This window comes from Battus philenor, unplaced genomic scaffold (genome assembly GCF_028537555.1).
Source record: "Battus philenor isolate CCGP_79_NKW_IND1 unplaced genomic scaffold, ilBatPhil1.0.hap1 SCAF_16, whole genome shotgun sequence".
Taxonomy (NCBI): Eukaryota; Metazoa; Arthropoda; class Insecta; order Lepidoptera; family Papilionidae; genus Battus; species Battus philenor.
Genome location: NW_027181678.1, coordinates 14,143,628 through 14,161,888, shown reverse-complemented (window position 1 = coordinate 14,161,888; position 18,261 = coordinate 14,143,628). Strand labels below are relative to the sequence as shown.

The 18,261-nt window shown below is 42.7% G+C and overlaps 2 protein-coding genes across 2 annotated transcripts; one reads left to right on the top strand and one right to left on the bottom strand.

The window, feature by feature from the left end:
• Nucleotides 1-1,066: 1,066 nt before the first annotated feature.
• Nucleotides 1,067-12,239, bottom strand: LOC137919310 (nucleolar protein 11). Its single transcript, XM_068762351.1, has 4 exons — nucleotides 12,037-12,239; nucleotides 11,443-11,607; nucleotides 3,316-3,682; nucleotides 1,067-2,151 (listed from the first exon to the last, which is right to left on the bottom strand). Exons 1-4 carry the CDS (start codon nucleotides 12,166-12,168, stop codon nucleotides 1,067-1,069), a joined length of 1,749 nt encoding a protein of 582 aa, XP_068618452.1. The 5' UTR covers nucleotides 12,169-12,239.
• A 1,723-nt stretch (nucleotides 12,240-13,962) lies between these two features.
• Fdh (alcohol dehydrogenase class-3 Fdh) lies at nucleotides 13,963-15,427 on the top strand. The gene has a single exon (XM_068762190.1). It carries the CDS (start codon nucleotides 14,186-14,188, stop codon nucleotides 15,314-15,316), a length of 1,131 nt encoding a protein of 376 aa, XP_068618291.1. The 5' UTR covers nucleotides 13,963-14,185; the 3' UTR covers nucleotides 15,317-15,427.
• The last annotated feature ends 2,834 nt before the right edge of the window (nucleotides 15,428-18,261 follow it).

The following is an 18,261-nucleotide window of genomic DNA, read 5'->3' as shown; positions in this document are numbered from 1 at the left end:
AGCAAGGCATGGGCCAGAGATCACCAGGATAACTGGTCTGACAATATCTTTAGTTAGAGTTTACGCATGCTGGTTCAATCTTTGGTTTTCTTAAAACTGTTTTACTCTAATGTTTCATGGTCCACCTTCGCCTATCTAAAATACTTACACTCCTCTATGTAACATACATAGTTTTTAAATATAAGCAAGTGTCAAGCTTAAGTTAAGTCATAGTTTTTTTAATTGCCTCCATTAGCAATCGAATTGCCCCTCAGTGTAGCGGGGGCCACATGTTGGAAATCACTGTTCTAAAGTGTTTACATTATTTATTATCAAGTAGTAAAGGCATTAATTTTTTGAAATCCATTACTTTAAAAAAATCTTCACATTGTAATAGGATTATTACATGGTTTTTGTTATATGATCTCTTTGAATCTATGACCTCTGCCATTATCCTGTGTTGTATGTTTAGTTTTGCTTTTCCTTATTCCCCTGGTGTGGGTAGTCAGAAATAGTGTCACATACACAAACTTATTGAACTAAATAAAAGTAACCTCAGTCTTTGTCTAATTTTTAAAAAGTACTACTAAAAAAATTTGCATATACAGGGTGATAGATGTAAAGGTTTAAAAGTAATAATTGTATAGATTATATGTAAGCAAGATGCTTAATGTGCAACCTGTATAAATTCTGAAAATACATTGTTATTATATTACAATTACATTATTTATTATTTTTAGAAGCCATTGAATTTTGTGTATAGCTATAGGTGCCTCTGCAAGTAGAGGATATGCAGTGAACTGGTGTCGACTTTGATGAAGCCAACCATTCTCCTGGTGTACACTGGGTAACATCAGCTTCAATCAGGCCTTAACAAAAATGAGCAAATAAAACCAAGTCCAAAAACTATACATGGTTTATACCATGACTTATATATTTGTTTTCTTACTTATATATGCATAGATTTTGTATATACAAAAAGTGCTATGCATTCACCTCTTAAACTTTAAAACCTTAAACCAATCATCCTACGAGTATATAAGCTTAAGGGTTAATAAAGAAAATAATGACAATATTGTTTTATAAATTATATTTCCATCAGTTCAATAGTGTAAGATAACAATTCATCAGAATCAGTGTTGAGCTCTTTACCAGAAATTATCTGGTGAAGCTTTGGAAGCAGACTGTCAACTAACATTAATTGGTCAATTAGATTCTCAACAATCCTCTTCATCGTCTCCAGCACAAATGTGACCCTTTCATCTGTTGTCATCAAGTACTGTTGATAGAATGCATCCATCAACAGCGTACACCAATCCAACATTTTACTTTCATTATCCGAAGTAATTTTTTTATCAGAATCTACTAGTAAATATGACATGTAACTCATAAGAAACAAGGCGTTGTCAAGAGTCAATCCATTTCTTAAATATGGTATTATCGTTGCATCACTGACTGGTATTTGTAAGAGGTAGTTGAGAAATTCAAGCTTCTCCCCCTGGCTAATATTGTAGGTGGAGTCAACATAGCATATTTTGAGAAACTCTTCATTGTTTGTTATATCTATATCATTTGGGTTTACAAGTTTTAGTGCATATGATAATAATAGAACTAAAATTGATTCCGGAACATCCTTAAAGTCCTTTAACACATTTAAAACATGTTTATAATCATTCTTCTCTAACAATGGAGGTATGACCTGAGCACAAATGTTTCTTTCCGTTAAACCCAAATTAATAAGGTCTCTTATTTCTTCGCATCCCTTATATAACGGTGTTGTCGGAGTGTCCCAATTGGCAACTTCTGTAAACTCATCTGTCATTATCTCATGTGAGCCGAGTAAACTTGATAGATTTCTTTTAGTTTCTAGAACATAAGGTAACATTCCGATATGATTTGAAGCTTCCAAGACTATGCGGGAGTCGAAACAGTAAAGTTTGGCATCCTCCGTGTACATTTTCATCGGGTATTTGCATGAACCAACTCCAAGTACAATGTTATATGCAACAATGACAGCACCGTCTTGCTCTATGTTGCTTCCAAAGAGAATCAAATGATTCTTCCCCATCCAAGCGATTGAAACACTTGAGTAGGTACATATCCAAGGAACAGAACCTATAGTTCTCCAATTCTTTTTTTCAAAGTCATACACTGTAAGTCTGCTGTCGCTCCCTAAAATAAAAATAAACATTTGTTACACACAAAAGCAAAATCAAAACTTAAACTTTATATTCCCTGATAAATTTCACGGTACCAATGATACTATAGTTTAATGGAGTTAACTTGATGCATTTAGAAATTTAATACAAAGATCTATGCTAGATTAGGGTTCCTACAATTTATTATATACACAATACAATTGGCAACATTGTAACTGTAGGTACTTTGCGGAAATATATGGCAACGTTTTCAAAAATTCATCAAGATGGCAACTTTTAATGGCAATTCATCAAGCAGTATTGAGGCAATACATAGGGCTACAAGGGCATCGCTCTTCTGACATGCTTTAGAGTATGTTGTAAAGCTTATATTTTAAATAAGTATCATAAATTATAATTAAAGTTAAATTTTATAATAAGTATAGTGTAAATGTGGAACAACTATAATTGCTATTTGCCCAATAACCCAGGCCTTATGGTAGTATGCAAAAGCATTCCCATAGTTTTAACCAAGAGCATTGACAAAGATTGTGGGGTGTCATGTTCAATTGTCATGCAGAATTTCTCCATTAAAAAAAGGGCCTTATTGCACATAGCATTAGACAGAGCTAAGAACAGTAAATTGGGTCCAAGAGCCTGTTTAGTTTTTATAAAAAAATATACTTTAGTATATAAAAATAAAATTTGAATCATTAAGAGTAATTGTATTTTACCCATGTTACATATGTAAAAGTTGCTCTTTACACATACATGGTTGTAGATTTTGAAGTCTTTTTAGAGAAAGTGAATATATATTTTTATTATAATTCACATATCATCATTTAGTGTCAGAAAAACCACATTTAATAGAAATAATAATTGACTGATTCATTTCTATTAAATGTGGTTCTCTATTTCAATTAAATCTTTTGTTTTGTCTCTGTGGGCTGGTTCCCACAATCAAGCCGCACCACACTCAATTTGCGACAGAGTTAATAACTCTTTATATATATGCTACAATATAATATTAAAGCTACAAGGATTCCCAAACATGCCCCGATCTGCTCATAACAAACTCGGATGGGTTTGGTTTTTTTTTGTTGTCACTTTACAATATTTCCAATAGAGATATTAGAGTAATTTATTCTCATTGCTTCAAACTATAAACGATTTTTTTAATTGAGAGATATACACTTACATAATATATAAACGCCAAGTTTCTCTGCCGTAGTTATAAGATGTCCAACAATGTAAACATCTTCTCTTAATACTTTAACCCTGTTCAATTTTGGCTTCTCCAAATCACCCAACTCCTCTCTCAGTGGACAAGTCACAATTTCATAAGATTCCTTGTTATTCTTGAGTATGTAACACACATGCGGTGCATTGTTCAAGTTGTAACAAGCTATGTCTACAATGGTTTCAGTTTCCTTGACCACAGATTTGCTGTCAAAGCTTTTTCTGCTGTCCAGTGCAAATGGAAGGGAAGCACAGTTACCATTTGTGAATACAACCAAAGGTGGCTGTGGTTCTCTTGTTACCAGCCTTGATATGTTTACTGGAAACTAAATAGACAATCAATTAAAACACTTAAATTATAATATTTAATAAAAATGTACTTTTATTTATTTATACTTTATTTTAAACTATAGTAAATATATAGAGAGCATAGGTTAAGGACTGAGACATGCAATTAGAGGTCACTGGTTTCATTCCCAATACTTTGTGCATTAATTATATAGGATTGCCACTGCACACAAATAAGTTTCCAGAGGATGGATAGTAGGCAACCACTGCATATCAAATTACTAAATTGCAATTGCCAACCCGCCTGCCAGGTGTGGTAAGTATGGTATATCACTCTATATAATCTTTGGGAGAGGTTTATGTCTCGCAATAGGCATTTATGGGCTAAAAGGACGAAAGATTATGTAATAAATGTATATATACTTATATAAAAAGAAATTTAATAAATCTTTGCCCCGAAATATACACATACATGGTGATTGGATATAGGTGTAAAGGTTTTAAGGATATGAATGAAGACTATTTATCAGCTAAAAGCTTTTACACCTATCTTGAGTCGCCCTGTATAAAGTAAACATTCTTAAGTGTATAACATTGATTTAGTTTTTCTATGGAAATATGACAGGCCAACAACTTCTGGCAGTACATAGTCTGCAGGGACTGATAGTAAACAATAATTAACTAAAAAAATAAATAATCCAAATTTTGAAAATGCTTTTTAGCATTATTTCTGTGGAATATTTATGCAGTACCCTGCAATAAATATTGCACATCCAGCTTTGGAAAGAGACAATCAGCTAATTTGACCTTTGTAAAGCGTAAAGAAAACATAGGTAGTGTGCGACAGAGATAGTGCTCTACAAAGCACAAAGTAGCCAATTGTCTCTTTCCAAAGATTGTTGTGTAATATTTATTGCTGAGTACTGTACCATACATTGATTGACAGCAAATGAGTTATTACAATTACACTCTCTTTAAGGCTTTTACTAATATTAAATCATTCTTCTGTGTTCAAATTTAGATGCATGTTTTAATTTAAACACCATCAGTGATGTGGTCGCTGTCATTATGTTAGGATTGCATAAATTGTTAATGCTTATTTTACTTTGAAAATATGTAAATACACCTTTTTTTTTTTTTTTTTTTTTTTGTTTCGGTGGGGGAAATCTTCCGGTGTTCAAGATGCCCTGCCTCTGGGGGAAGGACAGGGGTATGTGGGATTCCTACCCACTAAAACCCCCCCCGGTGGTCGCCCTCTGCGCTAAACGGGGGACCGCGGTATCTCCCGGTCAGGGATCGCCACGCGGTCTTCCCTTGCGCCTTGCTATTTTTCGATAGCCCGTCCCGGGGTATGCGTGGATACGCTACCCCCGAAACCCTCGTGGTACTATCACGATGGTTCGGGACCACGTCGAACCATCGTCCGCCTCAGAGTCGCCGAAGCTAATGGGAGTTTAGGGCCCCCACCCTAAACTCCCGCGACTCCGAAGGCCCCGTTCATGGTAGGGGAGCACCATTCCTCGGAGGGCCGTCGCGAGGCACGTCTCTGCGCTGACGGCGTCGTCTCCGAGCGGGATCTGTCCTCTGCCGATCCCGTTCGGCTGCCTCCTTCTGGACCATGACGGTCTCACAAAAAGAGGCCACGGCCCTCCACGCCGATGACCCACTCAGCATCGCCGACACGATTGCTGGCAAGGAAAGGTCCTGTCCGATCTCGTCCGCCAGAATCCGCCGCTCCGACTGCCACGCCGGGCAGACCGCAAACGTGTGCGAGGCGGAATCCTGGGCGGCTCCTCCGCAATGGAAGCAGTTCGCCGTCGCTTCGCGACCAATCCTACACAGGTAATCACCAAAGCATCCATGCCCGGTGATCATCTGCGTAAGCCTGTAGGTGAGCCTTCCGTCTCGTCGCTGCATCCAGGCCTCGAAGACGGGCAGGATCGCTCCAACGACGCGTCTGCGCGCATAGCGCTCTTCCGAGAGCTTAGCGCGCCACGTCGCAAGCGCCCTGCGCCGTTCCTGCCGTCTGACCGCCTCGAGCACACGGTTCGGCTCGCCACCGCCGTCTCGGCGGAGGGTGCGGACTTGGTCGTAGACCCTCGCATCCGACTCCGCTAGAATGTCCAGGGGCGGAAAGCGCGCCAGGACTGTCGCCGCCTCGAACGATATCGTGCGATATCCGCGTACGATCCGTATGGCCATCCTCCGCTGGACGCTGTAGATCTTAGTTCTACAGCGTCGAATCGCCAGCCTTTTTGCCCACACGGGCGCCCCGTACAAGGCTACGGACCGTACGACCCCTGCATAGAGGCGGCGGACTTCCTCCGTGGGTCCCCCGAGATTAGGCAGCAGTCTATGCATGGCACCCGCTATCCTCTCAATCCGGGGGACGAGGCGATCGAAGTGCTCTTCGAAGCCCCAGCGGCTGTCCAAAGTGAGGCCGAGGTACTTCATGTACCGCCCCACCGTGACATCGTGCCCACCGACGCGAACGCGCGAGTCGGGAGGTTCCCTCGTTCGAGGCAACCGGTGGAACCATAGCGCCTCGGTCTTGTTTGGCGCTATTTCCAACCCCAGCCCGCGTATTTTAGCGACGACGACTTCCGTCCCAAGCTCGGCGAGCTCCCTGGTCCTCTCGAAGTTGTCTCCGCTGGCGACTACCAGCGTGTCGTCGGCGTAACAAACGACGCTCACGCCGGCGGGGAGACTGACTTGCAGAACCGCATCGTACGCGAGGTTCCACAAGAGTGGTCCTAGGACCGACCCCTGCGGCACCCCGCGCTTGATCTCCCTCCGGTTACTCCTTCCGTTTTGGTCCATGTACACGATGTACCTGTCTCGCAAGTAATCGCCGATGACGCCTCGCAGGCAGGGAGGGACCTCATGCTGGATCAGTCCCTCCCTTATCGCATCCCAGGGCAGTGAGTTGAAAGCGTTGACGATGTCGAGGCTTATCGCCAACGCTACACCACCCCGCGACACGGCCTGCTCCGACAAGGACCGAACGCGCATGATCGCGTCCACGGTCGAACGCCCTCGACGGAAGCCAAACTGGCTGTCGGCAAGATCGGGGCCGACGCGAGACAGATGCTCGCCGATACGAGCGGCAATTATCCTTTCGAACAGCTTGCCGCACTCGTCCAGCAGGCATATGGGACGGTACGCAGAGGGAGATTCTACGGCCCTGCCTTCTTTCCTCAAGAGGACCAATCGTGCCTCCTTCCAAGGCGTGGGGAACGTTGCTCGGCGGAGACAGCTCGTGAAAAGCTCCGCCAGCTTACCCCCCAAAGACGCCAGACTAAGTACCCAGACCCGACCCGGTATTCCGTCGGGCCCCGGCGCGGTGTTTCGCGCTCTGAGACAGCTCACGGCTCGATCCAGCTCCTGCGCCGTTACCCTCGTCTCATCCGTCCACTCCCACGGCTGTGCCGGGGGGTGCGCGGAGGGACTTGACCGATCTTCCGGAAAAAGAGTATCTACTACCCTCCTCAGAAAGACCGGTTCTAAGGTCTCCGTCGTCGGGGGCATCCATGGCCGGAGTTTTCCCAGCACTATTCGGTATGGACGCCCCCACGGATCCCTGTCGAGTCCCTGCAGGAGCTCGACCCAACACCGAGCCTTGGCGCCAGCTACCGCCTTTTGCAACGCCTTTGTAGCCGCCCGGTACTCCCTGTACAGTCTGGCCATCTCCTCCTCCGGAGCTTGCCTTCGCCTCCTTCGGGCTCGGGTGTACCGGCGGCGGCTCAGCAAGCAGACCTTGCGGAGTTCCGCAATTTCCGCCGACCACCAGTGCACCCCCCTGCGCTTGGGACGACCGGCCCGGGGCATCGACGCGTCGCAAATTTGCGTCAATATCTCCCGGAACCAGTTCGCTCCCCTCTCCGGTTCGGACAGAACCTCTTCGGCGTTCGGCCAATCGGCGACGCAGGCGGCGGCCTCTAGCCGGTCTTTGTCTAGCCGCTTCAAACACCAGCGTCGCGTAGTGCTGCCGTCACGGCCGCCAGAGTCAGCGACGGGCCTGCGGATCGCAACATCGAAAACGATGTGGCGATGGTCAGAAAGAGTGACCACCTCCTCTGCAACCCGCCAGCCCGAAAGCATACGCATTGCAGCGGGAGTCGCCCATGTTAAGTCCACGACCGACTCCCCCTGCCAGCGCACGCATGTGCTGACGGATCCCCTGTTGACAAGTCGGAGATCCAGTCCGGCCGCCCACTCCAAGACGGTGTCTCCCTTCGGATCGTCCCTGGTATTCCCCCACGCCCTGTTGTGGGCGTTAAAGTCTCCAAGGACGATCAACGGACAGGGGAGGCAGGCCGCAGCGCAGTCCGCCACCCTATCCAGGTACTCCTCGTAGTCGGCGCGAGACCTGCTGGGAGACACGTAGCAGCCTATCATGGCCAAGGGGCCCCATTTAACGGCGACATAGCCCTGTCCCTTGGATAATAAGGTGCAGGGTGGGGTACCCTCTCCGCCCCTCCAGTAGAAAGCTACGGACCCTGAGTCGTCGCCGAACCAACGAGGATGGTCAGGCACGTTATAGGGCTCCGCTACTACTGACAAGGCAACCCGAAACTCGTCGACGGTCTGCATCAGCAAGTCCTGAGCATTCCGGCAATGGTTCAGGTTACCTTGGAGGACTCTGAAGGGCGGGAATAGAGGTCTAAGCGACCTCCATATCCGAGCTTACGCCCGGCGCTGCGGTCGGTGCCGCTGCGGCCGCCGTGCTGGTGGTCGCAGGCGGAGTCTTTTTACTCCTCCTGCCTTTACCCGGCGTTGGGCCGCACCTCTTACCCAGCCGGTGGTTGGAGGGCAACCCAAGGTCTGAGCACAGAGGGCATTTGAGTGCGGATGACACGCACTCTCTTGCCTTGTGCCCAGACTCGCCACATGCGAAACACCGCATGCTCCGGTTTACAGAGTTGGGACACCTGGCGCCGACGTGTCCCTTCTCCAGGCACCGGAAGCAGTGCATGGGTCTGGGTTCCAGGGGTGCCACCCTCACCGAACCCCAACCCACACGCACGCGCCCCGCAGTCACCAGAGCATGGGCCACCTTGACCGGGCACCGCAACCAGCAGGTGCCCATGCTCGTGTTTGTTCGGTGGACGTCCCCGACCTTGACGTCGTCCACCGAACAGCCGCCCGCCTCTGCCACTGCTTCCGCGACCTCGCCCGGACTGACGGCGTCGTCGAGGTCCCTCAAGCGGATTTCGCTCGTCTTGACGGGGCGGCTGATCTTAACCGCCACATCGCGAAGGACCTCACGCATCCTCGCCGCGAGGTCGTCTGCCTTTCGGCCACAGTCTTCTCCACTGATCTCCAAGAGGAGCGCTCCAGTCAAGGCACGTTTTTGGCGCAGAGCCTCGATGCCGAGGTCCGCCAGCCGTATTCTTGCCTTCGCCGCCTTTACTACCTCTGCATAGGTGGAGGTGGAGCCTTCCGGCAGCGTAACCGTCACGGCCGCCGTAGTGGGAGCTCGCTTCGCCTTCTTGGTCCCGCGGCTCCTGGGTGCGGCAGGCGGTTTAGCACTCGGACGAGGCACGGGCCGTGGCGCCGACCTGGGTTTTCGGGCAACCTCAGCCCAGGTGTTCCGGGTCGTGATCGCCGACGCTGCCGGAGGCGGTGCTGTCACTGGAGGCAGTTCCGGCACAGGAGGAGGCGCAGTCTTCCTCCTGGGGCGCCTAGACCGCCGCGGTCGCGGCGGCTGCGATGCCGGCGGTGCTTGTGGAGGCTGCGGCGGTGCGATCGGCTCGGAAGGGACGGTCGACTGAGTCGGACGCGGTCCAGTCCTACTGGCGGCCAACGGCGGCCTTATTGCCCTGTCGGGGAACAGTTTGGCCTCGAAGGCAGCCAGTTTCGATTCGATGAGGGCTCCAATGCGATGCATGAGCCCCTCTTCGGTAGACGCGGACGTCCTTGGCACTGGTGCTGGCCGGGCCCGCGGAGGCGCGGGGGCAGCTGCCTTGGCCTGCTCCGTTGTAGCACTACGGACGCGACGAAGCTCCATCGTGAGGCTTTCCACTTTCGCAGAAAGGCTGGAAAGCTGAGAACGCAATTCTGCGTTTTCTTGCTCTAACTTCTCGACGGTGGAGTCGCCCGCCGTCCTGCGCGACATCTCCTCCAATGCTGCCTTGACGTTCCGCGCAGCGAGCCTCAGGCTACGCACGTACGTGCCCTTGAGGTTGCTGGACCGGTCCGTCACCTTCTCGATAGCCAGGAGGTTGGTCTCTGCATATTGCCGGGGATCAGCACATGCTCGCAATTCGCGAGCCAACTGCTCCTGACTCGGGAGCCCTTTCTTCGACCTAGTGCGCAATGGCTGCACAGAGGGGTCGAAGAGTCCCTCCTCGTCACTGTCGGTTCCGCCGACCGTCTCCGTGCCCTCGGTCTCCTGGGCAGAATAAGCCGCATATTTTGCGGCCACAGCACCAGGGCTCGGAGGCTTGGCCTTTCTCTTACCGGCCCTCGAGAACGCGCCAGGGCCGACCGATGCGCGAGAGGCGTCTGATCCGCCGTCGCTTTCTCCGACCGTACTAATCGCCAAACCGGCGGAGCGCATAGATCGCCCGCGCTTATCACGTACCGAGCCTGATGGACGGCCCGGCACCTCCGGCTCTTTAAAATTTTGGGCCCCGGATGTTAAGGGCCCAGCGGCAGACGCTGAAGCGTTGCCGCGACGCAAGTTTTTGCCCCCCCCAGATACGGCGGGGCTGCCTGGGCAAGGCCCAGGGGTGGATTCTCCAGCATCGCTGGTACCACCCTGGGGAAAATTTGTTTTTTTAACTGCGTCCATTATTTTTTTTTTCCTTTTAAGGGTGAGGTCCCTTCGCGCTTGTGACTGAACTCCCTTCCAGCCATTCATCCCGTCGGCACGGTCCAACCTTGGGATTAGGGTTATTTTTGAAGAGGTTTTCTTCCTCGCAGCTCCGTACAGGTACGGAGCCCCCGGTCCCTACTGGGATTACGGGTTGTCCGGTGTCGGCAGAAGCCGAGTGCACCTGGCACATCACCGCACTGGTCACATCCTCTGTCCCATCTCTTAAAGATGGGTACGGGATGCTACCTCAAGCCTGAGCGGCTCGTCTCTCGGACTGTTCAGTCCTTGGCCGTTTCTCGGTTCTGGGAAGAACCGATGGTACGCCCCTAACCCTGCCAGTTTTGGTCCACGCCGGAACATGCCCAATACCACCCACATCTGGGTGGCGCTCCCCCATCCGCCACCCGGGGGACGCGCCCGATGGAAGGTCTGGCAACTCCACACGGGATGTAAATACACCTTTATCAACCACTCTTCACTATCATTCGCCTTATATCATCTTCCTCGTGAATGTGCTTGGATGGTAACACACCGGAATCAAATAGCATATATTTCATCAAAAGATCAGATATGTGCATGGGCATTATCTCACCTCTGCCTACTAATTGTATACACCTAAAGCCAATCACCCTGTATATATTAGGGGAACCAGAAAGTAAGGTCGCTTTCTTAATTAAAATTCACACGACTACATTTTTAACAAGTTTTAATTTCTAATCAACCATATATTCACCTTCGTTATCAACAACCTGTATACAAATTTTCAATGCTAGAGTGGTAAAAATCAATCGGTTTTTCTATAAAATAAGTCGACAGAAACCACATTACTTTCTGGTCCCCCATATAGTTTAGATGTACAGGAATGAAGAACTGTATATAGACTAACAATTTCCACTAATTTGGTCTATATTGTGTGTCATTTAAATCTAACATTAAATGTGCTTGTTAATAAATTAGAATAATTTTATTCAAACATACTTTTTGTTTTTTGATTTTATCCAAATTATCAGAATCTTCTTTCCATGTCTTAATTGAGTTGTTATTAAACACTCCCACATAGCTGTCTTGCTCCTTGTCATAAATAACTGGGGAAGTTATGTGGTCTTTTGAAGTCCATCCGCCAACTTGTTTTTGGTCTGAAAGCTAATAAAAACATTTTGATATGAAATATGTAATTAACACATGGAATCTGTAATAATAATATAGTGTCTTGCATCTCGGAAGCCACGGGATGCGAGCAGCAAGACCTCTAGCCGAGGTATGTTAATCACATTAGGTATTTCTAAGCCGACATGATGATCTCCAATATTATTATAAAAAATGAATATCTTTTCCTTGGTCACGATTTTTAGTTTCCTAGAACTTAACAACAAGTCCTAAGTACTTAATACTACAAAAATACAACCTTTTATAGGTTGTATCTTTGTAGTATAACCTCAATAACCTCTTGCACGGTAACTTAACATGTAAACTTTAAGTTCGGTAACTATTGGGCGCTAGATAATTATTCAATTAGGCCTTCATTACTACACAGACAGACATTACTAATTATTTTAAAATGAGTTAACATACCCTGTATTTATTGACAACATTACGTCCTAGTGAAACTATAACATTAGCACTATCCTTGTCTTGTGATACGCCTAAAAAACTCTTTTGGTCAATTAGGGGACACAACACGTAATAATTGTGGAGTTTAGCCATGATTTAACTTATTTAATTGTCATTAGTATATAATATAAACAATAGTTAAATTCAAATAACATGGACCCACATGAAACTTTTCAAAATTTGACACTTTAATCACTTAGTGTTGCACGATTTGCAAACATTAAGAATCTTTTTGATTATGTCAATACATATTCATAGTACTGCAATCGTTTAAAAATATTAAAACTATGTTATCCTCCGCAAAATTTAAATAAATTATTAAGTTTATTTAAAATATATACTTAAAATTATTTTAAAAATTTTGTTGCTCCAATGTTGTTTGAAATGTCAATCATGTTTTTGTTTTTATATCAACACGGTTGCAAAGTTAATAAAATGTTACTTCAATAAATATTAAAATTAAATTTATAGCGTTAGCCTTTTTTACCTACCTACTACGTATACACCAAATTGAGTAAAAGTTCGAAGTTAGTACAGAATGATTTGAATATATAAAGAAGAGATAAACTTTCAATTAGGCGATTGAAAGTTGTCTTTGCACTGTAATTAAATAATTCAACAATTTCAAGGATTTTATTAACACTTTCATTTTAATTAAACGTGTAACTCCAGTAGGCATTCATTTTAAATTTTCTATAATTTAAATTTATGATTTGACAATACTTGAATATCCGCTACAATAAATACTAGTAATTTTTAAAATGATATTCAACAGGCATCACCAGCTGTACGCTCGGGCTCACAAAAGTAAAAATTACGTTTGGCATGCAGGCATAATTTTAATACGTATTTCTTTTGAATTTGTTATTAAAACCTTGTTTTTATATTTTGAATTCTTTTAATATCCTTATCTTACTATAGTAATTAAGAACAGATAAGGTAATGCATCCTCATAAATGTGGATAACGATGCGTGGAGAAATAATAATAAACAATAAATGATACAGTTTATCTTAATTTATTTAAAATATATAAAGAAAAAGATAAATTGGGTAGCAAAATATAAATGTTATGTGAATTCAAATATAGAATATAAGAGAAATTATGCACTTACATTTTATATTTCTGATTGTTTCGGATGATGTGAACGCTGTTAGCCTTGTGGCTTTTACAGCTTCATCGTAATTGAGCTAAATAAAAAGATCTCCCCGAATCTTCGCGATATATGACGAAAACTGGTGTTAAGCATTTGTTTAGTATAGAGAACGAGTGTTAAAGTGAAGCAAAATCCATTTCTTCCTTTGACTGCCTTCGCTACAAGCAGGCGTTGACCAGGTACGGGAATGGAGATGTAGTATGACTGGTCCTCGTTTTTAAACCATCGCATTCGAAGTGAAGAACGATGTATTGTATGTTGATGTAACTGCGGTAGTATCTTTCACGCGAGTAGACAGTAGAGCTTAAAATAGAATTGGTGTAGTTGCTCCCAAGAGCTCTCTGACCTTTGATTAGTATTTAAATGTTTAGTCACGTTCAACAGCGTCAGTTGATAGCTATCCGCTGTAAGGCATAGGCCCCAGGAATAATGACCGGTTTACCAGTGCCTGCATTCCGCGACTTTCCGCGATCTTGATTATGTTGTCGGTTCAGCTAGTAGGGGGCCTTCCCACGCCGCGTCTACCGGCTCCTGGTCGTCTCTCAAGAACCTTACGACCCTAACAGCCGATGACAGTAGGAGCGATGGATGCGTGTAACAGCGTATCCAGACATAATTGTTGTCATAAAATGTCAGGCGAAACATCAAATGTCGTTGCCACAATAATGTTGGTTACCGTTTGACAGTTTAGAGAATTGACTGTATGCGACTGTACATGATGCTCATTCGGAAAGCCTGTGTTCACACCAATTTACGTTGAACGTATTTAGCTGTAGGTATTCTATCGACGTTTGCTTATCTCTTTCTTACACGTATTGTGATGTAATAAGCTAGTCGCGCGATTTATCAAGGAACTCAGTGTCAAGGTCTGCGAACATTTTACAATTAGGTTAAATTCGGCGTTTCATTTCGGCTAATTCGCTTGCGGTGAACGGTCATAATCGGTTAGAAGAATATGTCGACGGCCGGTAAAGTTATTAAGTGCCAGGCGGCGGTTGCTTGGGCAGCCGGAAAACCTCTTTCCATCGAAGAAATAGAAGTAGACCCACCAAAAGCCGGCGAGGTGCGTGTTAAAATTTTGGCAACTGGCGTGTGTCACACCGACGCGTATACTTTATCCGGAAAAGATCCCGAAGGCGTGTTCCCCGTCATCCTCGGTCATGAGGGCGGCGGTGTGGTGGAAAGCGTCGGCGAAGGTGTCACGTCCGTCAAGCCCGGTGACCATGTCGTACCTTTATACGTTCCGCAATGTAACACTTGCAAATTTTGCTTAAACCCTAAAACCAATTTGTGTCAGAAAGTCCGCGTAACTCAGGGTCAGGGCGTAATGCCCGATGGAACGAAGAGATTCCGCTGCAAGGGACAAGAGCTGTATCATTTCATGGGTTGTTCGACGTTCAGTGAATACACAGTTGTTCTAGAAATTTCCCTGTGTAAAGTAGCGGACGCAGCGCCGTTGGACAAAGTCTGTTTGCTTGGCTGTGGAGTGCCTACAGGATACGGAGCCGCATTGAATACCGCAAAGGTTGAACCTGGTTCCAACTGCGCCATCTTTGGACTTGGTGCAGTAGGATTAGCTGTTGCATTAGGGTGCAAAGCGGCTGGTGCTAAACGGATTATCGGCGTCGACATTAACCCCGACAAGTTTGAGGTAGCCAAGAAGTTCGGAGTCAACGAGTTTGTTAACCCTAAAGATTATGACAAACCTATCCAGCAAGTTCTTGTTGATCTAACTGATGGTGGTCTTGACTACACATTTGAATGCATTGGCAATGTGAACACGATGCGTGCGGCGCTGGAAGCCTGCCACAAGGGCTGGGGAGTCTCTGTTGTAATTGGTGTTGCAGCTGCAGGTGAAGAGATCAGCACTCGTCCCTTCCAGCTTGTTACTGGACGCACATGGAAGGGAACAGCTTTCGGTGGATATAAGAGCAGAGACAGTGTACCAAAGTTGGTAGATGAGTATGTTAACAAGAAACTGCCTTTAGATGACTTTGTTACACACAATGTCCCGTTGAAGGAGATCAACGAAGCGTTCCATTTGATGCATGCAGGCAAATCTATAAGAGCTGTTGTCCATTTTTAACCAAACTAAATATACAGTCTACTCTCACAAGCATTTATAAATGTATTGTTAAGTGTTTAACACTATTTTTATATAATTTAATAAATTGATTTTCAATACAGCGTTACATAATTCTTGTTGTTTTAATTCCTATTTTACAAACATTTTAAATAATTATAAACTATTATTAAAATATACCTTCATTTTTTCAATTAGCATTATCTTTCAAATAAATATAATTAATATTAACTGTTCATATTTTATCTATTTAGGTATAAAATTACATTTGAATATAGAAGAAGAAAACAATTTTTATCTATGGATTACATTTAAAATTGGCAAAACGTTTTTAGATTATCAGATAAAAAAATGATTGATCAATGGTCAAGGTTACAGTAGGTATCATATATATATTTTTAATTAAATATGAAACAGTTACATGTGAAATGTATTTATATATGTGCAAGTTTATCAGTAAAAAATATTTAATAATTTGTCATACATTTTGATAGTTATTTTTGGAGGTAACCTATAGAACCTTATTGTAGTTCAAATTATGGTTGTTTTAACAGTGTTACTTCTGATGAACTTAGTGCACTCAAGAATTTGAGAAGGATTTTAATACTTAAACAACAAGTTGATATATTTTAATATTATGGAAGATCTGCATATATGATTTTGATTTTTAATGTAGACCAATATATCTCAAGTCATATATTTAATTACAAATTATCCAATAAATTAGTGCTAAATAAATTTAAAGGTTATTTTAATTATTAATACAAAATGATTCTTCCAAGACAATTTTAGAAGGGAATTTAAATTTTGTTTGTAAACGTTGAAAAAATCGGAGCCATTTTGGCGCGAGATAGTCAAAATTAGTCATTTAAATAAAAAAGCCGTTTCAGACTACCGGTTTCTTGTTAATTAGATATATTTAAAATTGCGATAAACTTTTTATATATTTAGAATCAACTTCGACTTAAAATAAACACCAAGCATTTAATTTAGTGGTTATTTTATTGATTGCATGTCTGGTGAATAACAATATACAAATATAATGAATATGAATGATAAGAAAACAACTCGAAATATATTTCAAATATCTCGTTTTAAAAACTTGTTTACGCGAAATAAATTTTGTCAAAATGTCTTTCGTACTGTTTTACTAACAACGACTTGAATTCATTTAGCATTAATTTGTACATATCGAAATGACTATGCAATAACAACTTAGGTAATAGCCATAAATTTAATGTATTACTATGATAATGAAAATTAGTGTAACAATATTTTGATTAAACTACGTTAGCACTAGAAATAAAGGTAAATTAATTATAATTTTCAATTTTCAGGCTTCATTAAATTAGTAACTTTTGTGGGCCTCTTTAACTATTAAATTTCACACCCGTGTAATATCTCTGAATTATTATGTAATAAATTTAATTTTTTTTATTAAACGTATAAAATCCGGTTACTGTTTAAAGGATTTTTTAAAAGATAATAAATCATGTTAATTAATTATTCTATTAAAAATGTTTTGTAAGTTTTTTTTTAAAAAATACAGGTGATTTAAAATTAAAAAAATAGTAACATGACAAGCAAAACTTTCATAATACACTACTCAATTAGGTTTGTTGAAATCATCAATGTTAATCAATGAAATTTAGTATCGTAAAAGACCGTAAATTCTGATTATTGTGACAGTTAACCGCTAATTTAGGTTATTTACCGATTACCTTCGAAATCAGTATGATCTTGGCGTCCACTGAGGAGAATTTTAAAATAAATTACTTGTAAGTTCGACTAAAAATGGCCGCCATTTGAACACTTACATTTTGATTTATAAGACAGATATACTAATACTATAACTCATATTACAATTATTCACGGTGGAAGTAAAAATAGCCCTTTTTCCTGTTTATCTTTATTCCTCCTATTTTTAATTAATTTATGTTAAATCAGAATTTCATAAACCACTAAAAATTTTGCGTGTTCCAGTGTAACCTTTGTAACTATATTTATAACATATTTCCAAAAGTAATCGCTTAAGGAAGTTTCCGTTGCGGCTGAGTTCAAACAACAGATTAGTAATTTGTAAGCAATCTGATGTAGTATTTCGATCTTTTGAAATTGAAACTAGTTTTGAAATGCGCAACCACTTCTTTTTTATTACGTCAACGTAAAAAACCAGTCAAATTTGTCTTCGAACCGATTTAGTAGTTTTTTTTATTATTATCTACATTCTTTAGACATTAGCGTCCGTGGCTTTGTTTTTACGGTTACTTTTAATGTGTCTGTTTTTATGACATGAGATATAAGATGGTTGTATATAAGGATAAGCCTTAGGAAGAAGAGCTATCTCCAATAAATCTATAAGCTCATTTATAAAGGTACATTCTTCACTGCCATGCCTAAAAACCGTTATATGTGTAGCTGCCACTTGGTACAACGACATAATAATTCTTTGTTGACAGACGGCAGCTTTCGAGAAACATCAGAAATTATTTGATATTACTCCCGCAGGTATATAGACATGCAATTTTGTCATTTGACACAAACATTCCGTACGGAACAGCCACGTGGTTTTTTTCAACAAAGTAATTTCTTAAATACCTTTCCCACTTGAGAACCTTTTTCTATTGATATAAAAACACCTTAAATAGACGAGTCTTTTAAAGAACGTTATTTATATATATTCTATTCTACTTTACTTACTTTACAATAGTATAAATGCCATTTAATTATCATTTGTGGTGCCGTTATAATGCATTTAACATTCCAAATTTAAATTTATTGTATTGAACTAATTTACATAAATATAATGGTGTTAGTATCATATAACTTAACATTTTTTTATTATTATTTCAGCAATGATAGTCCAGCGGTAGAGAATAAACGAATATTTAAACGATAACAATTCTTGGCAGCGATGTTGCTTGATTATTATGAATTTTTTGAGCTAT